This window comes from Bos taurus, chromosome 5, assembly GCF_002263795.3.
Source record: "Bos taurus isolate L1 Dominette 01449 registration number 42190680 breed Hereford chromosome 5, ARS-UCD2.0, whole genome shotgun sequence".
NCBI classification, from domain to species: domain Eukaryota; kingdom Metazoa; phylum Chordata; class Mammalia; order Artiodactyla; family Bovidae; genus Bos; species Bos taurus.
This window is the reverse complement of record NC_037332.1, coordinates 80,323,422-80,338,934: the sequence shown is the minus strand read 5'-3', so window position 1 is coordinate 80,338,934 and position 15,513 is coordinate 80,323,422. Positions and strand designations below refer to the sequence as shown.

The 15,513-nt window shown below is 38.9% G+C and overlaps 1 protein-coding gene across 5 annotated transcripts in view; it reads left to right on the top strand.

The window, feature by feature from the left end:
* The window catches only part of FAR2 (fatty acyl-CoA reductase 2), a 177,461-nt gene that overhangs the window by 119,023 nt on the left and 42,925 nt on the right, over positions 1-15,513 (top strand). For 4 of the 5 annotated variants that reach the window (XM_059886546.1, XM_059886547.1, XM_005206902.5 and 1 more), the window contains exon 2: positions 1,251-1,479. In XM_059886546.1, the coding sequence (XP_059742529.1) occupies positions 1,291-1,479 (189 nt within the window). In that variant the 5' untranslated portion in view covers positions 1,251-1,290. Of the gene's footprint in view, positions 1-1,250; positions 1,480-15,513 lie in introns of those variants that run through there. The other variant, NM_001076022.1, reaches the window with a different exon arrangement.

The window sequence follows — 15,513 nt, the reverse complement described above, 5'->3', positions numbered from 1 at the left end:
TGGATATGAGAGTTGGACTGTGAAGAAAGCTGAGTGCCAAAGGATTGATGCTTCTGAAGTGTGGTGTTGGAGAATACTCTTGAGAGTCCCTTGACTGCAAGGAGATCCAACCGGTACATTCTAAAGGAGATCAGTCCTGGGTGTTCTTTGGAAAGACTGATGCTAAAGCTGAAACTCAAATACTTTGGCCACCTCGTGCGAATAGTTGACTCGTTGGAAAAGACTGTGATGCTGGGAGGGATCGGGGGCAGGAGGAGAAGGGGATGACAGAGGATGAGATGGCATCACCGACTCGATGGACATGAGTTTGAGTGAACTCCGGGAGTTGGTGGTGGACAGGGATGCCTGGCGTCCTGCAATTCATGGGGTCGCAAAGAGTCGGACATGACTGAGTGACTGAACTGAACTGAAATACAACTACAACTGAGGGACTTCCTTGGCGTCCAGTGGTTAAGACTTCACCTTCCAATGCAGGGAGTGTGAGTTTAATCCCTAGTCCCAGAGATAGGATCCCACATGCTTCACAGCCAAAAACCAAAATGTAAAATAGAATTGATACTGTAATAAATTCAATAAAGTCTTTTAAAATGGTCCACATAAAAAAATTTTTTGTTTAAATAAAATAAAACTGCAACCGAATTTAAAAATTACATCATAAGTTTTAAAATTTGATAACTGTTCTCATCTTTGGTGTTGCAGGTTTGGGGCTACTCCTAACCTTATGAATTACATTCTCCTACACTGAATTCCTTGTTTTATTCCTCCATACAGCATCCTACACCACACCTTGGACCTTTGCTTTTGATCCTTCCTTGGTCTGGAATGCCCTTACCCCAGTCCTTATCTCTTTTCAAGTTTGACCACTGGTTTCACCCTCTATAGGGGCCTTCCTGAAATTTCCAGATCCTGCTATGTACCCTTTCTTTGTGCTTTCTTTGGTTTTAGAGTTACCATATAATATTTAATAATTTCTAGGAATCTGTTTCCTCCATTAGGCTACAAGCAATTCCTTGAGAGCAGAAACCACATCTTACTCATTTCTTGCCCACAGTTGCTGGCATGATGTCAGGCAGAGATTAATCTCAATAAATATTGATTGAAATGAATTGTGTTGCCAATAAACCATAATGCTATCACTCCATCTGACCCTTTCCTGTCTTCAAAACTCCTGGAAATGCCAGCAACATTTTAATGACTGCATTTTAGCACTTCTGAGAATGTAATCTTTTGTTATTTCTCTTTCTTTTCAGGAACCTCTTTCTGAAGCTATAGAAGACAAAGGGAAGAATCATGTCCATGATTGCAGCTTTCTATGGTGGCAAGTCCATTCTCATTACTGGGGCCACGGGCTTCATGGGCAAAGTGTTGATGGAGAAGCTATTTCGCACCAGCCCAGACCTGAAAGTCGTTTACATCCTGGTGAGGCCCAAGCAGGGCCAGACCCTGCAGCAGAGGGTTTTCCAGATCCTAGACAGTAAGGTATGCCTTATGGGAAGAGTCTTGGGGGGTGGTGACTCACTACAGTGTTCCCTTATAGCCCCAGCTGCAGATGGGACCCAGAATATCTGGGTGGATAGAGGAGAGGAGACAAAACAAGAGAGCAACCAACAGGTCATGGAAATCTATGGTAGAATGCAAGAAACATCTTTCATTTCTGGAAGGTGTTTAACTGGAAAAAGAACCTTGAAAAGCTTTTTCACTTCACTTTGAAAGAGCCATTGTGCCCTTTCCCTAATTTGCTGTGTGTTGAAACCAGCTCTTGATTGGATTAGAATATGCTGGTGGGATAAAGGAGAAAATGAGGTCAAATTTGAGATTCCTCATGGGAAGGGGGCTTTGATGGAAAATATACTGTAACTGAATAAACTTCCTGAAGGAAAAAAAAAGAAATCTGTGGTGTTTTCCCTTAAAAGGGGAAAGAATGCTTAGACCCTGTCCAGGGCAAATGAGCAGATAATCTAAATATATTCTGCAAATTACCAAGTAAGAATCAAAATGATAAAACTCTCCAAGTGGACTAAGTTCAGTTCAGTTGCTCAGTCATGTCTGACTCTTTACGACCCCATGGACTGCAGCATGACAGGCCTCCCTGTCCATCACCAACTCCCGGAGTTTACTCAAATTCATGTCCATTGAGTCGGTGATGCCATCCAACCATTTCATCCTCTGTCATCCCCTTCTCCTCCCGCCTTCAGTCTTTCTCAACATCAGGGTATTTTCCAGTGAGTCAGTTCTTTGCATCAGGTGGCCAAAGTATTAGAGTTTCAGCTTCAGTATCAGTACTTCCAATGAATATTCAGGACTGATTTCCTTTAGGATGGACTGGTTTGATCTCCTTGCAGCCCAAGGGACTCTTAAGAGTCTTCTCCAACAGCACAGTTCAAAGCATCAATTCTTTGGCACTCAGCTTTCTTTATAGTCCAACTCTTACATCCATACATGACCACTGGAAAAACCATAGCTTTGACTAGATTGACCTTTGTTGACAAAGTAATGTCTCTGCTCTTCAATATGCTGTCTAGGTTGGTCATAACTTTTTTTTTTTTGGTCATAACTTTTCTTCCAAGGAATAAGTGAGTGGACTCGCCAGGCTTCAAATCTATCACAAGTTCATCCAAACTCTTCCTTGATTTTCTTCTAAATTGAGGGTAGCTTTCCTCGAAATTTTTGAAGAGTTATTTACATATTATATCATATCATATTATTAATATAAACATATGATTACTAGGTAGCCATACAGTAATACCTTCAGTTGTCTAAATGCTGCAAGTTGTATACTTTATCTATGATAACTTGACATTTCTCTTACCCCACTTCTGTTATCCTGTAAATTCCTTTAAGGGAAAAACATGCAAATGAAATACATGTGTGAATGAGCATTTGCGTCTCAAACTCTCTCTGCTGCTGCTGCTGCTAAGTCGCTTCAGTCGTGTCCAACTCTGTGCGACCCCATAGACGGCAGCCCACCAGGCTCCCCTGTCCCTGGGATTCTCCAGGCAAGAACACTGGAGTGGGTTGCCATTTCCTTCTCCAATGCATGAAAGTGAAAAGTGACAGTGAAGTCACTCAGTCATATCCAACTCTTAGTGACCCCATGGACTGCAGCCTACCAGGCTCCTCCGTCCATGGGATTTTCCAGGCAAGAGTACTGGAGTGGGGTGCCACTGCCTTGTCCCAAACTTTCTCACTCCCTTCCAAAATTATGAATATATCACCTCATGTCTTAATTTATATATTTGAAAGTTTTGGTATGAAACACTTTATCAATTTGTTGTCAGTTTATACCTCTTACCCTTCAGCTTGCAATGTTTAGAAACATTGACCTCGTAGGGTTGCCATAGAAGTTAAATATATGTGTCTGGAATGTATAAGATTAGCAAAAGGAAGATTTAAATAAGAATTTTTTACAAAATCTCCTTTCCAGTGTTTAGGCCTGCTGACATCTAACAGAGATGTCTATCTGATAGCACAGCACATTATAGACACCCAGTAAGCTTGATGACTATATTTTATCTGCTGTTACCAGCATGATATTTTGTATAAACCATCATCAAGAGATGCACAAAAGTGTCTCCTGTATCTCATGGCCTAACTCGGCTTTGGGACAAGTAATAATAGCTGATACTTACTGAATACTTAGTAAATGGCAGACATTACTCAATGGCTTTTTCATGACTTGCGTGCTCAGTCACTTTAGTCGTGTTTAACTAAATGTCTTGCCACCCCATGGACTATAGCCCGCCATGCTCCTCAGTCCATAGGAGTCTCCAGGCAAGAATGCTGGAGTGGGTGGCCATAGCCTCCTCCACGAGATCTTCCCCACCCAGAGATCCAACCCATGTCTCTTGTTTCCTTCATTGGCTGGCAGATTCTTTACCACTAGCACCTCTTGGGAAGCCCCTTTCATGTCTTATCTCATTGATTTTTCAACAATGCTGTGAAGTTAGAATTATTAATATCCAAATTTAATAGATGAGACAAGTGAGACCAGAAGTATTAAATTACCAAAGATCTGTGCTTAGTCACTCACTTGTGTCCAATTCTTTGTGACTTCCAACCCAGGGATTGAACCCAGTTCCCTGCATTGCAGGCAGATTCTTTACCATCTGTGGCATCAGAGAAGCCCACCAAAAGTCACACAGTTAATAAATAAGCTCACCAAAGGTCACCCAGTTAGTAAATAAGAGAGTTAGACTTTAGAGACCCTACCCCCGTCTGGCTCCAGGGCAAGTACGACTGTGTTGTAACTAATGGTCCTTAATAATAATAATAATAAAAGGCTGATGTGTCATTAAACCAAAATCTAGAAGAAACTCACAGATCTCTCTTCTTATACAGCTTTGCTCAGCTATACATCCCTGATGGACTTTGTTTTCATCACACATTTAGCTTTGTAGTCAGCTTATGAATTTCTAGATAAATATTGTGGCAGAGAATCTTGTGGTCAGCCCAGTCTCCACACCTGTTACATTCAATGTGCTGTGTTTGATATCTCTGAAACATTACTTTTGTTATGGAACTCTTGATTATACTATTAATAACATTTGTGAAACTGGCTTGCAAACCTTTAGCCCTGTTCTCACTATTGGGCTATTTATAACTGTCAGCTATTAATTTTTATAAACAGTGGCTCTCAGACTGTGGTCTCCCAACCAGCAGCATCAGTATCACCTGGGAGCTATCTGTTGCTATCTGATGGTGCTTAAGAGCATGGGCTTCAGAAGCAGATTGATCTGGGTTTGAATCTCCACACTACTGATTATAAACCTTGGGACAATGTGCAAGATATACACTTTACTGAGCCTTAGTTTCCTTATCTGTAAAATGGGATGATAATACTTTACTCACGTACATATATGACAATCTTTGAATGAAGAGAGCTGGCTCTCCCTAAAGCTGTCTTTCGAGATTGATGGAACTTCTTTTCTGGAAACCCTCAGCAAAATTTGCCTTACATCTCATCAGTCAGGGTTAGGTTATGTATCAATTTCTGAACCAACCTGTGTGGCCTGAGGTATGCCATATACTAATTTGTTCAGAAACTCCAGATCTTAGCCTGTCACTGGCCACATGGAAATTCTCAATAATCTCACAGAGAATCTTAAATTAGGGATATGGAGATCCAAGCTGACATATGGGTTGACAAGGAAAAATAAATTTCTCTGTGTTTTGTTAATGTAAAATATAAAATAATACTTTGTGGTATTTTTTAATTTTTAAAGATTTATTTATTTATTGGCTGTGCTGGGTCTTCATTGCTGCATGGGCTTTTCTCTAGTTGCAGCAAGCAGGGGTTACTCTCTAGTTGCAGTGCATGGGCTTCTCACTGCAGTGGCTTGTCCTTGTGGAGCACGTCTCTGGGGCATTCAGGCTTCAGTAGTTGCAGCATGTGGGCTCAGTAGTTGTGGCTCCCAGGCTCTAGAGCAAAGTCTCAATAGTTGTGGCTCATGGGTTTAGTTGCTCCACTGCATGCACGATCTTTCTGGATCAGGGATCCAACCTGTTATCTCCTGCACTGGCAGGCTGATTCTTTACCGCTGTACCACCAGGGAAGCCCCTCAGCTTTGTATTTTAACTGATCCAAAGCATACCCATACATTTGTCATCTCCAATGCAGAGAGAACGTAGTGTAGTGTTAGTCGATTAGTTGTGTCTGACTCTTTGTGATCCCATGGGCTGTAGCCCGCCAGGCTCCTCCATCCATGGGATTCTCTAGGGAAGAATACTGGAGTGGATTGCCATTCCCTTCTCCAGAGGATCTTCTTGACCCAGGGATCGAACCCGTGTCTCCTGCATTGCAGGCAGATTCTTTACCATTTGAGCTACAGGGAAGAGAGAACTTGGTGATATCTTAAAACCAAGAAAAAACTACATTCAGCAGTCATCTGCTAAATTCCTCAATGCTCGGGACTTTCCATTTCTAGTCCAGCAGTTGTCTTCTAGTTGCAATTTTAAAACATTTTCTCCAAATCTTTCAAGATAGCCCTAATAGAATCAAATCCAGCATAGAAACTTAGTTTCTTGTAAGCAGTCAGTCTCACCACCTTGCTAAGCCTTCCTTCACACAGGCTCCTAAATTCAACCCCAGAATAAAAGGTATTTTTCCCTTGTCACTAAAAAATCTTTCCTTTGTCTTGAAGAGACTTTGCTGTTATAGTAACACTACTGAAGATATGTATAAATGAGTATAAAGTGAACAATTACTATAGCACCAAAATGCTCAAGAAATTGAAATATTGAAATATGGACATTTCTTCTTACATCTCTATTTCTGGTTTTGTAGCAAAAGCATTACTTGTACTTCCACAAATTTTGACTTATATGGTCAGATAGAAGGACAGGGCCTGGGCTTCATAAAAAGAGACTAATGTAGTTTAATATTTTTGCAGCATTTCACTAAAAAGTGAAAATATTCCATATGAAGTCTAATCTTCCTCTATTTGGTTAGACTTTGGAGGGAAACAGTGCAAATTGGTTATTCCAAACATTTGGGACCCCACAACCAACTTTCCAATATAGGGTTATATTTAAAGAAATATACACAGACAACTTTGGTGCAGGAGACCTGGATTTGATCTTTGGGTCAGGAAGAGCCCCAAGGAGAAAACAACTCACTCCAGTATTCTTGCCTGGAGAATTCCATAAACAGAGGAGCCTGGTAGGCTACAGTCCATGGGGTAGCAAAGAGTTGATGTAACTGAGCAACTAACACTTTCACTTTCACTTGACACTCTGCAGGTAATCAACCAAATTTGTTCAATGAATGAGTTTAAAGTATTCCAGTTCTTCAGACCAGTCTGTTACTTCTATTGTGAGACTACTCTTACCCTAGGTTTTTATTCAGAAAAGTTTTCCTGTATGGGTTAGAATTTCTTCTGGAAGGCCTCTGATTTTACAAATTTTTATTAAATATCTTCTATGAATCAAGACCCAGTCTAGAGTCTACCATTGAACTTCATTTGGACATAGACAGAGTGATTTAAATGTACCCATGCCTTATTCCCAAGAAAGACCTGGTATCACTTTTAAGTAGTACTTGTCTCCTGTCACACGTGATGCATGAATTCTTACTGAGCTATATTAATAGTAATACAGTGTGCTTAAAAGTAGATTAATGGTATCGAGTGTGCGAGGCTTGGAAACTTTTCTTTAAAACATAATAAATAAAAACATTACCAGTTTGCCTTTGATTCCCATTGTATTCAGAGGAAATATGATCCAGCCTATCTATTAAAAGCCTGTCCCTCTATCTATTAAAATTCGTTCATCAGTTTCATTCCTTTTCTTTCATGGTATGGATAGCAACCACCTCTCACTTCCTGTTTCCATGCCTTCACAGGGAGACAATTAAGTGGGAATGCTTTGGAAAGAAGGTTATTTTTAACTATTTGGTCATATAGGACTGGGACTTGAGAATCAAAAAAGAGGATCAGTTTCTTCATATGTGACTAAGTTCCTTGAGTGTTTTCAGAGCATTTAAAGGAGCACATCAATTGAGGTAAATCTATCTGAATTAATGACAGATTCTTGAGGACTTTCTCACAAAGATAAGGTGGCACTCTAAAAAAACAACCAGACATATATATATAAGTACTGTAAAATATATATTTATTGTAGTATTACTTAGAATAGCAAACGTGGAACCAGTCTGAATGTCCCACGGTAGAGGAAAGGTGCACAGATGTGTTGGACTGTTACTCAGGCACTAAAGTTTATATTTTATAAAATATTAAATAATATGAGAGAGTGCTTATAATACATTCAGAACCAAAAAATATGCAAAATAACATCCAGTATAATCTCAAGTAATGACCCTAAATAAATGCTGATGGGATCTTGGATTAATTTTAGTTTCAGATTATAATGAGTATGTGTATTTTCATGGTGAGGGAAAAAAGTACTGTCTTTTGTAGTGGAAAATCAGAACAATAATCATTTTCCAAAAGAACTCTCTAAGTACAATCACAATGAAAATGTTGTATTTTTATGGTGGGAGAAAAAGCCCACTTTTTAAGATGGTAAATAAATAAGGCAGCAAAGAAATCACAAATTTCTAAAATTATGGAATCAGCTATAAGTTCAGTTGATGTTTAGTTTTGAGACTTTATCAGAATAAACTAGTTTGATTTACTTTTGATTAAAAATATGATTCTAAGTCTATAACATTGTTTTTAAGAAGGATCTCCTAATTTCTTTTACAAAATCTGTGGAGTTTCTAGAGGAAATAAGCCAAATTTCCAGTGTTGACATGTGGACATGCTTACTACAGGCCCACTTATGGGTTGCCAGGAATCCCAAGCTGCCTGCTTAGTCTCTTATTATGAAAAATGTGCCCACGTAGCTGAACCATCCAGCTTTCCAGCTAGGAAAAACAATTTTCAGTGGTGAAATTTATTTTATGTTGCTATCTAGAATATGGCTTTGTTTAACAAGACATGATTCTTTCCCACTACAACAGATAATTGATTGCAAATAAATCATTCAGTTGTGAATGTTGAGAGCATTTTGAGGTTTTTTAGTGCCCTAAAGATGTGTTCCTTTGTATAACAATGATATCCCATTTATATCCATTTAGGATCTTAAGTTGGTCATAACCTACTCTGAATAACTTTAAAAAAACATCAAGAAGACAATATCCATATCTGAAAAATAAAACCACAAGTAGATGAATTTATATTGAGTGAGGTAGTTAATTAAGAGTGAGGTCGGAATCTAAAAAAAAAAGATGTTTGAGAGAATATCAGAAATGGTTGGGCTTTTCCTCTTAAGCTATAGTAATTAGGTAAGGCAAGGGTTACGATGAGATGCTGCCAGGTTTAGAATACAGCATGTGAGAAGATCAGGCAAAATTCAGGGTTTTACAGGGAAAGGCTATCCTGTATTATGTCACTGGGAAGTGGATTTATAAACAAAAGCAGAGCTTGTCAGGTTGCACTGGATATTTCAAGTCAACTTCTCTGGAAAAATGTGATTACTCAATAAGCTTTCAGCACCTTTAAGATAAACCTACTTTGAAATACCCTGGAGAGCTTTGGATAGTGAATTATTCTGGGACACACATGGGGCCCTTGGTTCATAGAACTGATTAGATTTAAGACAATAGAAGATAGCAACATTCCATGAAATAGTTTATTGGATCCTTTTGCAAAACTATCACTGGTAGTTTTTAGAAGACATTAGATCCCTCAGGTGAAAAATAATGCATTTAAAGAAATAACTTCTACCAAATAACGTCTGCAAAGAAAAGACCAGCACTCTGACATCACTACTATTAAGAAGCACCCAACAGAAAAGTGGGCTTCCCAGGTGGCACTGGTGGTAAAGAACCCACCTGCCAATACAGGAGATAGAAGAGATGCAAGTTTGATCCCTGGGTCAGGAAGATCCCCTGGAGGAGGGCATGGCAACCCACTCCAGTATTCTTGCCTGGAGAATTCCATGGACAGAGAAGTCTGGCGGTCTATAGTCCATAGGGTCGCAGAGTCGGACACAACTGAAGCAACTTGCACAGCACAGCACACATACTGTGGCTCCACCCTTCCTTCCTACAACAGAAAAGTTAATTTCATCTAATATAAAAGTTCCTTGTTAGTTTGCATAGAATTTCATAAGGAAGAATAGCATTTTCATGTTCAGTTCAGGCTACCCTGTGTAAAAGTTGCTTGTTCACAACTTTCAGAACATGAATTTCTGATGATATTAATGATTCTGTTAGATCTCTATTTAAAGCAAAGACAATTTTTAAAAAAAGTTGTATTTAAAATTCCCAAAGTCAGTTTTGTTCCATTACTATATTTTATTTTTCCTAAGAAACTAATGATCCTGCAAAAAGCAAGGGGCTTTTATAAATTTGGGACAACTAGAGGGAATATTGGAGAAGGCAATGTCACCCCACTCCAGTACTCTTGTTTGGAAAATCCCATGGACAGAGGAACCTGGTGGGCTGCAGTCCATGGGGTCACTAGGAGTCGGACACAACTGAGTGACTTCACTTTCACTTTTCACTTTCATGCATTGGAGAAGGCAATGGCAACCCACTCCAGTGTTCTTCCCTGGAGAATCCCAGGGACGGGGAAGCCTGGTTGGCTGCCATCTATGGGGTCGTACAGAGTCGGACACGACTGAAGCGACTTAGCAGCAGAGGGAATATAACCTTTCCAGGAATTAAAATTTCCCCATGATTAACAGACACATACTTTTGAAAGGGTATAACTCGTTCTCAGTTTGATAGTTACTCAACTCAAATTAGTTGAAGCATGTTAAACCTCCCTTCTATGGGTGATTTCTTTCCTTTTAAGAAAAAAAAACCCAAAAAGCCTTTTAAAATCAATTTTGTCTTCTTTAAGGTCCCAGAAACAGAAGTAATTTATTTCTCAATCTCTTGTTTTCTTTTACAATACCATTCACTAGTTTATTCAATCACTAGCATGATTTCACATGTCCAACTTCTTTCCTTCTTTTAAAATTTCTTCCAGTCATATTGTCTTTTTCTTAAAAGCTTCATATTGCCTATACTGACTTCACTCCACAAGTCACCAAGCCACAGGATTCAGCATGACTCTGAAATATATTCAGTTTTTAGAGATATATGGATCACATGGCATAATCAGAAACCTTGGGTGACCCAACACACACAAATACACATGCATACTGTCTGATTAGCACATTTTGGAAGTGGAGTATTTCTGATGGAAACAGAAGAGAAGTTTTCCTATTATTAGAAACCTACTAAGTCGTAGCCACTATGCTAGGTATCTGACTTTTATTACCCTATTTAATCTTCACAAAACTTCATGGTATGCCTTATTGCTGCAACACAGATAAGAAATTAATCCAAGAAAGTTGTCACCTATCCAAGGAAGTACCAAGGAAGTGGTAAAGCATATTTTAAATGCAGTTCTCTTATCTCTAAAGCCTATTTTTTTCTCCACTGCATTGCTTTACCACCCCTAGGAAATTAATTCCTCTAACCAGGTACTTATTCTGAAAGAACTCTGTGAAAGTGGCTTTTGATGTGGGAACAGGATGATCAACTGAGTCACCTCTAGCATTTATTACAGATTCTTAAGTGAATTATAATTTTGCAAAATGCAAAATTGTTTTCAATGATAGCAGAATATGTATGATATAGAAGTTGTTAACAGTAAATTCTAAGGGTTCTCACCACAAGGAGAATATTTTTGTTCCTTTTTTTCTTTCTTTTTATTGTTATCTCTATGAGGAGATGGATAGTAATTGAACCTATTGTAATCATTTCACAGTATATGTAAATCAAACCATCATGCTATACCTCTTAAGCTTATATAGTGATGTATTCCAATTATTTCTCAATAAAACTGGAAAAAAATAGTAGAAAAGAAAGAATAGCAGCATATATTCAAATTATTAGTTCTCTGAGATCATAGAGTGTTACAGTCCTTTGATTGACATTTTAGATAAACATGTACACTAAGACACCGAGGCCCCAAGAAATGAGTAACTTACCCCAGTCACATAGTTAATAAATGGCAGAACTAGGCTTCAAACTCTGGCCTTCCTGAATCCAAAGACCCAAATCCAAATTAGGATCTTTCTAATACAGCAATGGTTCTCATCTTCAGTGTGTATCAGTGTCCCTAGTAAGCCTGTACAAAGTACAGTTGCCCAAGCTTCAACTCAGAATATCTAAGTCGGAATATCTAAGAGTGGTACATCTGGGTTTTTGTCTTTTTAAACAACTTCTCAAGCAACCCTACTGTATGCTAAAATTTGATAACCATAGTACTATGCTTAAGACTGCTTTGTGGTCCTAGAGAGTAGTTCTCATGAAAGCAGTAAAAACTTATAGGTTAATCCTTTATATCTTACGGAAGTTAGCAGTGAACTAGCAAAATTCTAACATTTTGTGAATCTTTACATTAGGTATGATGGTTTTTTGTCTTAATTTACATGTACTTATTTGTATTTAATTGTACTGAACTTAGATTATATATATATCCTTTTAAAATAAGTCTTTCTTGCTCAAGAGCTGACTTATAAAATTCATTGACTTGTTTTAACTCAACACTCTAAAATTTCAATGATAAATGTTCCAGGCTCTCCTTTTCATTGGGATACCAGATATTTCATAGAGATTGCCCTTTATTTTAAGAGACTCACCCCCTTTTTTTTTACAAAATAAAAATGTTAAGCAAATTTTGGTGGGTTATTGTGATTAAATAGTAGTTGTATTTGAAGAGAGGAATCAGTAAACTGAATAAAGATCAAAACCTCTCAAGATTAGAAAAGAATGATAACCTAAAGTAGCCTTTAGAAGGTAGTAACCTACTAGATGCCTCCCAAGTGAGATCATGTGGATAAGAAATTGACTGTAGAAGTCCAAGTTCAGGGCTTCTACTTTGTTTCAGAAGCATTATATAAATGTCATGCCCCTCAATTTTTGCCCAAGTCCTGTTTTTAATAAAAATGCAGTCTTAGTATTTGGCCATATAAGTCATACCTCAGTTTATTGAACCCCCAAATTTCTCTTTCTGTGAATTTTTTTCTTAGGATTTTCAAGTTTGTCTCTTGCATCTGGGCTATAAGTAACTATTGCCAAAATAGTCTCTCATGTTTAAAAAACAAATTCAAAGAGAAATACTTGTCTGTGTAATGTCAAATCAATGAAACACTCCTAAACTTTCTAAGAACCAGAGTGAATAAGCCAGAAAGAAAAACACCAATACAGTATACTAATGCATATATATGGAATTTAGAAAGATGGTAACGATAACCCTGTATGTGAGACAGCAGAAGAGACACAGATGTATAGAACAGTCTTTTGGACTTTGTGGGAGAGGGAGAGGGTGGGATGATTTGGGAGAATGGCACTGAAACATGTAAAATATCATATGTGAAATGAAAAAAAGAAAAATGTATTGCTTTATTATCAGTTCAAAATGTTTAGATCATCTCCCAGCTATTATCTTTCAGTGACCACATAAATGTATCTTCCATCTATCAAGAGCATGGTTTACTAAAATGAAAAAGCAGCATTCTTGAGTGTTCAAACACAGCAAGTAGTTATTCAACTCTTTACCTTCTTAGTCCTGTGCCATTAAAGAATATATGAGAAGGAAGATGATGAACTCTTAGAATCTAAAATAATTATATTAAGTTCTTTATTAGTGGGCCTTCAATGAATAAGTTCTTTATTAGTGGGCCTTCAATAAAATTTTTGAAATTATATTTTTTAGCTCATTTTTATTCCACCTATTTTTTGCCTTTAATTGATGTTTTGTCCCCGACTTTACCCCTCCAAAAAAAAACAACTTTCAGAAGAGCTAATATCTATTGATAATCCATTTGCATCATTTTGTCTGTCTTTTAATCTTGTCATCATTACGAAAGAAAAGGGTCTGCTCTGAGCCTTTCCATATCCCCTACCCTTGGCAGTTAATACAGAGGACCCATAGATCACTTTGAGTCTTCTTTTAGCAGTAGTTACCTGCTGTCTTTTATCCCACCAACACAAAAGAGCTGGTAACCAATTTCAGGAATCAAACTCTCATTTATGGTTCTATTACTGTTCTTACAGTGAAGAATGAAAGTGTTAGTCGCTCAGTCATGTCCAACTCTTTGCCACCCCATGGACTGAGGCCTGCCAGGCTTCTCTGTCCATGGAATTCTCTAGGCAAGAATACTGGAGTGGGTTGCCATTTCCTTCTCCAGGGGATCTTCCTGACCCAGGGACTGAACCCAGGTCTCTGGCATTGCAGGCAGATACTTTGCCATCCGAGCCATCAGGAAAGCCCATTCTTAGAGTAATTACTTTCAATTTAACAAGGAAAATTTGAGTTGTTTCAATGAACTGGGTGCTGTCAAGCATAAAGTGATAAAAGAAGAATCAAGGAGTTTACAAACCAGAGGGTGGAATTTAAGTGCAGAATTTTAAAACAGACATGAATTTTTGGAGTCGGTGTTTCTCTAAGTAAGGTATTGGACCATCAGACCTATCTATGGAGATGGTTAAGAAATACAACTCTTGGTTACATACCAAACTTTCTGAGTCAAGATCTCTGGGGGTGGAGTAAGGGCATTGTGGGGAGAGAACAAATTAGCCAAGATGACATGTTCAGGCCCTCTCACCCCACATTTTATAAATAATGACTATGTAACAGCTGAGATCATTTATAACACTGCACATGTGCCACACAAGGCACTCTCTTGGTCATGAGGTACTTTGTGCTCTAGGCATTTATGAGCTCCACCTCGAATGTGGCAGCTTCCCTGGTGGCTCAGACAGTAAAGAATCTGCCTGCAATGTGGGAGACCCAGGTTTGGTTCCTGGATCGGGAAGATCCCTGGAGAAGGAAATGACAATCCACTTCAATGTTCTTGCTTGGAGAATTCCATGGACAGAGGAGCCTTGTGGGCCACGGTCTACAGGGTCCCAAAGAGTTGGAGATGACTGAGCGACTAACACTTCACTTCATTTCACTAGAACACGGTGGTGTTACTGCTGCATCACTGCTGTGTCTGTTGTGTTGGGTCAGCCACGGGAGGAGAGAATATAGTGTGTCTACTGCTACGGCTGCAGCATCCGCCAGGAGAGAATAAATGTGTCTGCAGTTTCTCTGGCTCCTCGAGTCTTCTTCCAGCCTCTTAACTTGCACCTTGCCTATCCTGGGTTCAGTGAACAGTTTAAACAGTGAGACAGTTGGTGCTGTGGGCAGGATCAGAAACAGAGGCATCATTTTTAATTGGCCCCTAGAATTTTCTTTTGCCTATACAGTTTGAAAACCACTGATCTCTTGTAACTGCCCTGGGCTGTTGAGAGGGAAATGAGTCATACACAGTTGTTCATCAGTTATTTGTGTTAACAATGCAACTAAGGAAGTTCTCAGCTTGGGATCAGTTAAAATCAACTTTGAAACCTGATGTGAAATGCAAACTCCTGGGCAGGGCCCAGTAATTTCTTACTTTGTGAGCATGGTATGGGGTCCAGGAATTTTTTAAGATGCATATCTACTGATTTCAGTGCAGTTCACTTGGGGATAACATTCTGAAAAGCACTGACCTGTTGCATGGCAGTTGGCTGCAGTCTCTAGCACTCTAGGCTTTGCCAACATTTAATGAGTATTATTTTGTTAGAAGCTATAGCCATATGCTGAGATTTCAGATTAAAAGTTCTTTTACCATCTGAGCCACCAGGGAAGCCCATTCCTGACTATGGCAAGTCATATTATCAGTTCAGTTCAGTAGCTCAGTCGGGTCCAACCAGCCCCATGGACTGCAGCATGGCAGGCTTCCTGTCCATCAGCAACTCCTGGATAGAGTCGGTGATGCCATCCAACCATCTCATCCTATGTCGAGCCCTTCTCCTCCTGCCTTCAATCTTGCCCAGCATCAAGGCTTTTCCAGTGAGTCAACTCTTTGCATCAGGTGGCCAAAGTTTTGGAGTTTCAGCTTCAGCATTAGTACTTCCAAAGAACATTCAGGACTGATTTCTTTTAAGATGGACTGGTTGGATCTCCTTGCTGTCCAAAGGACTCT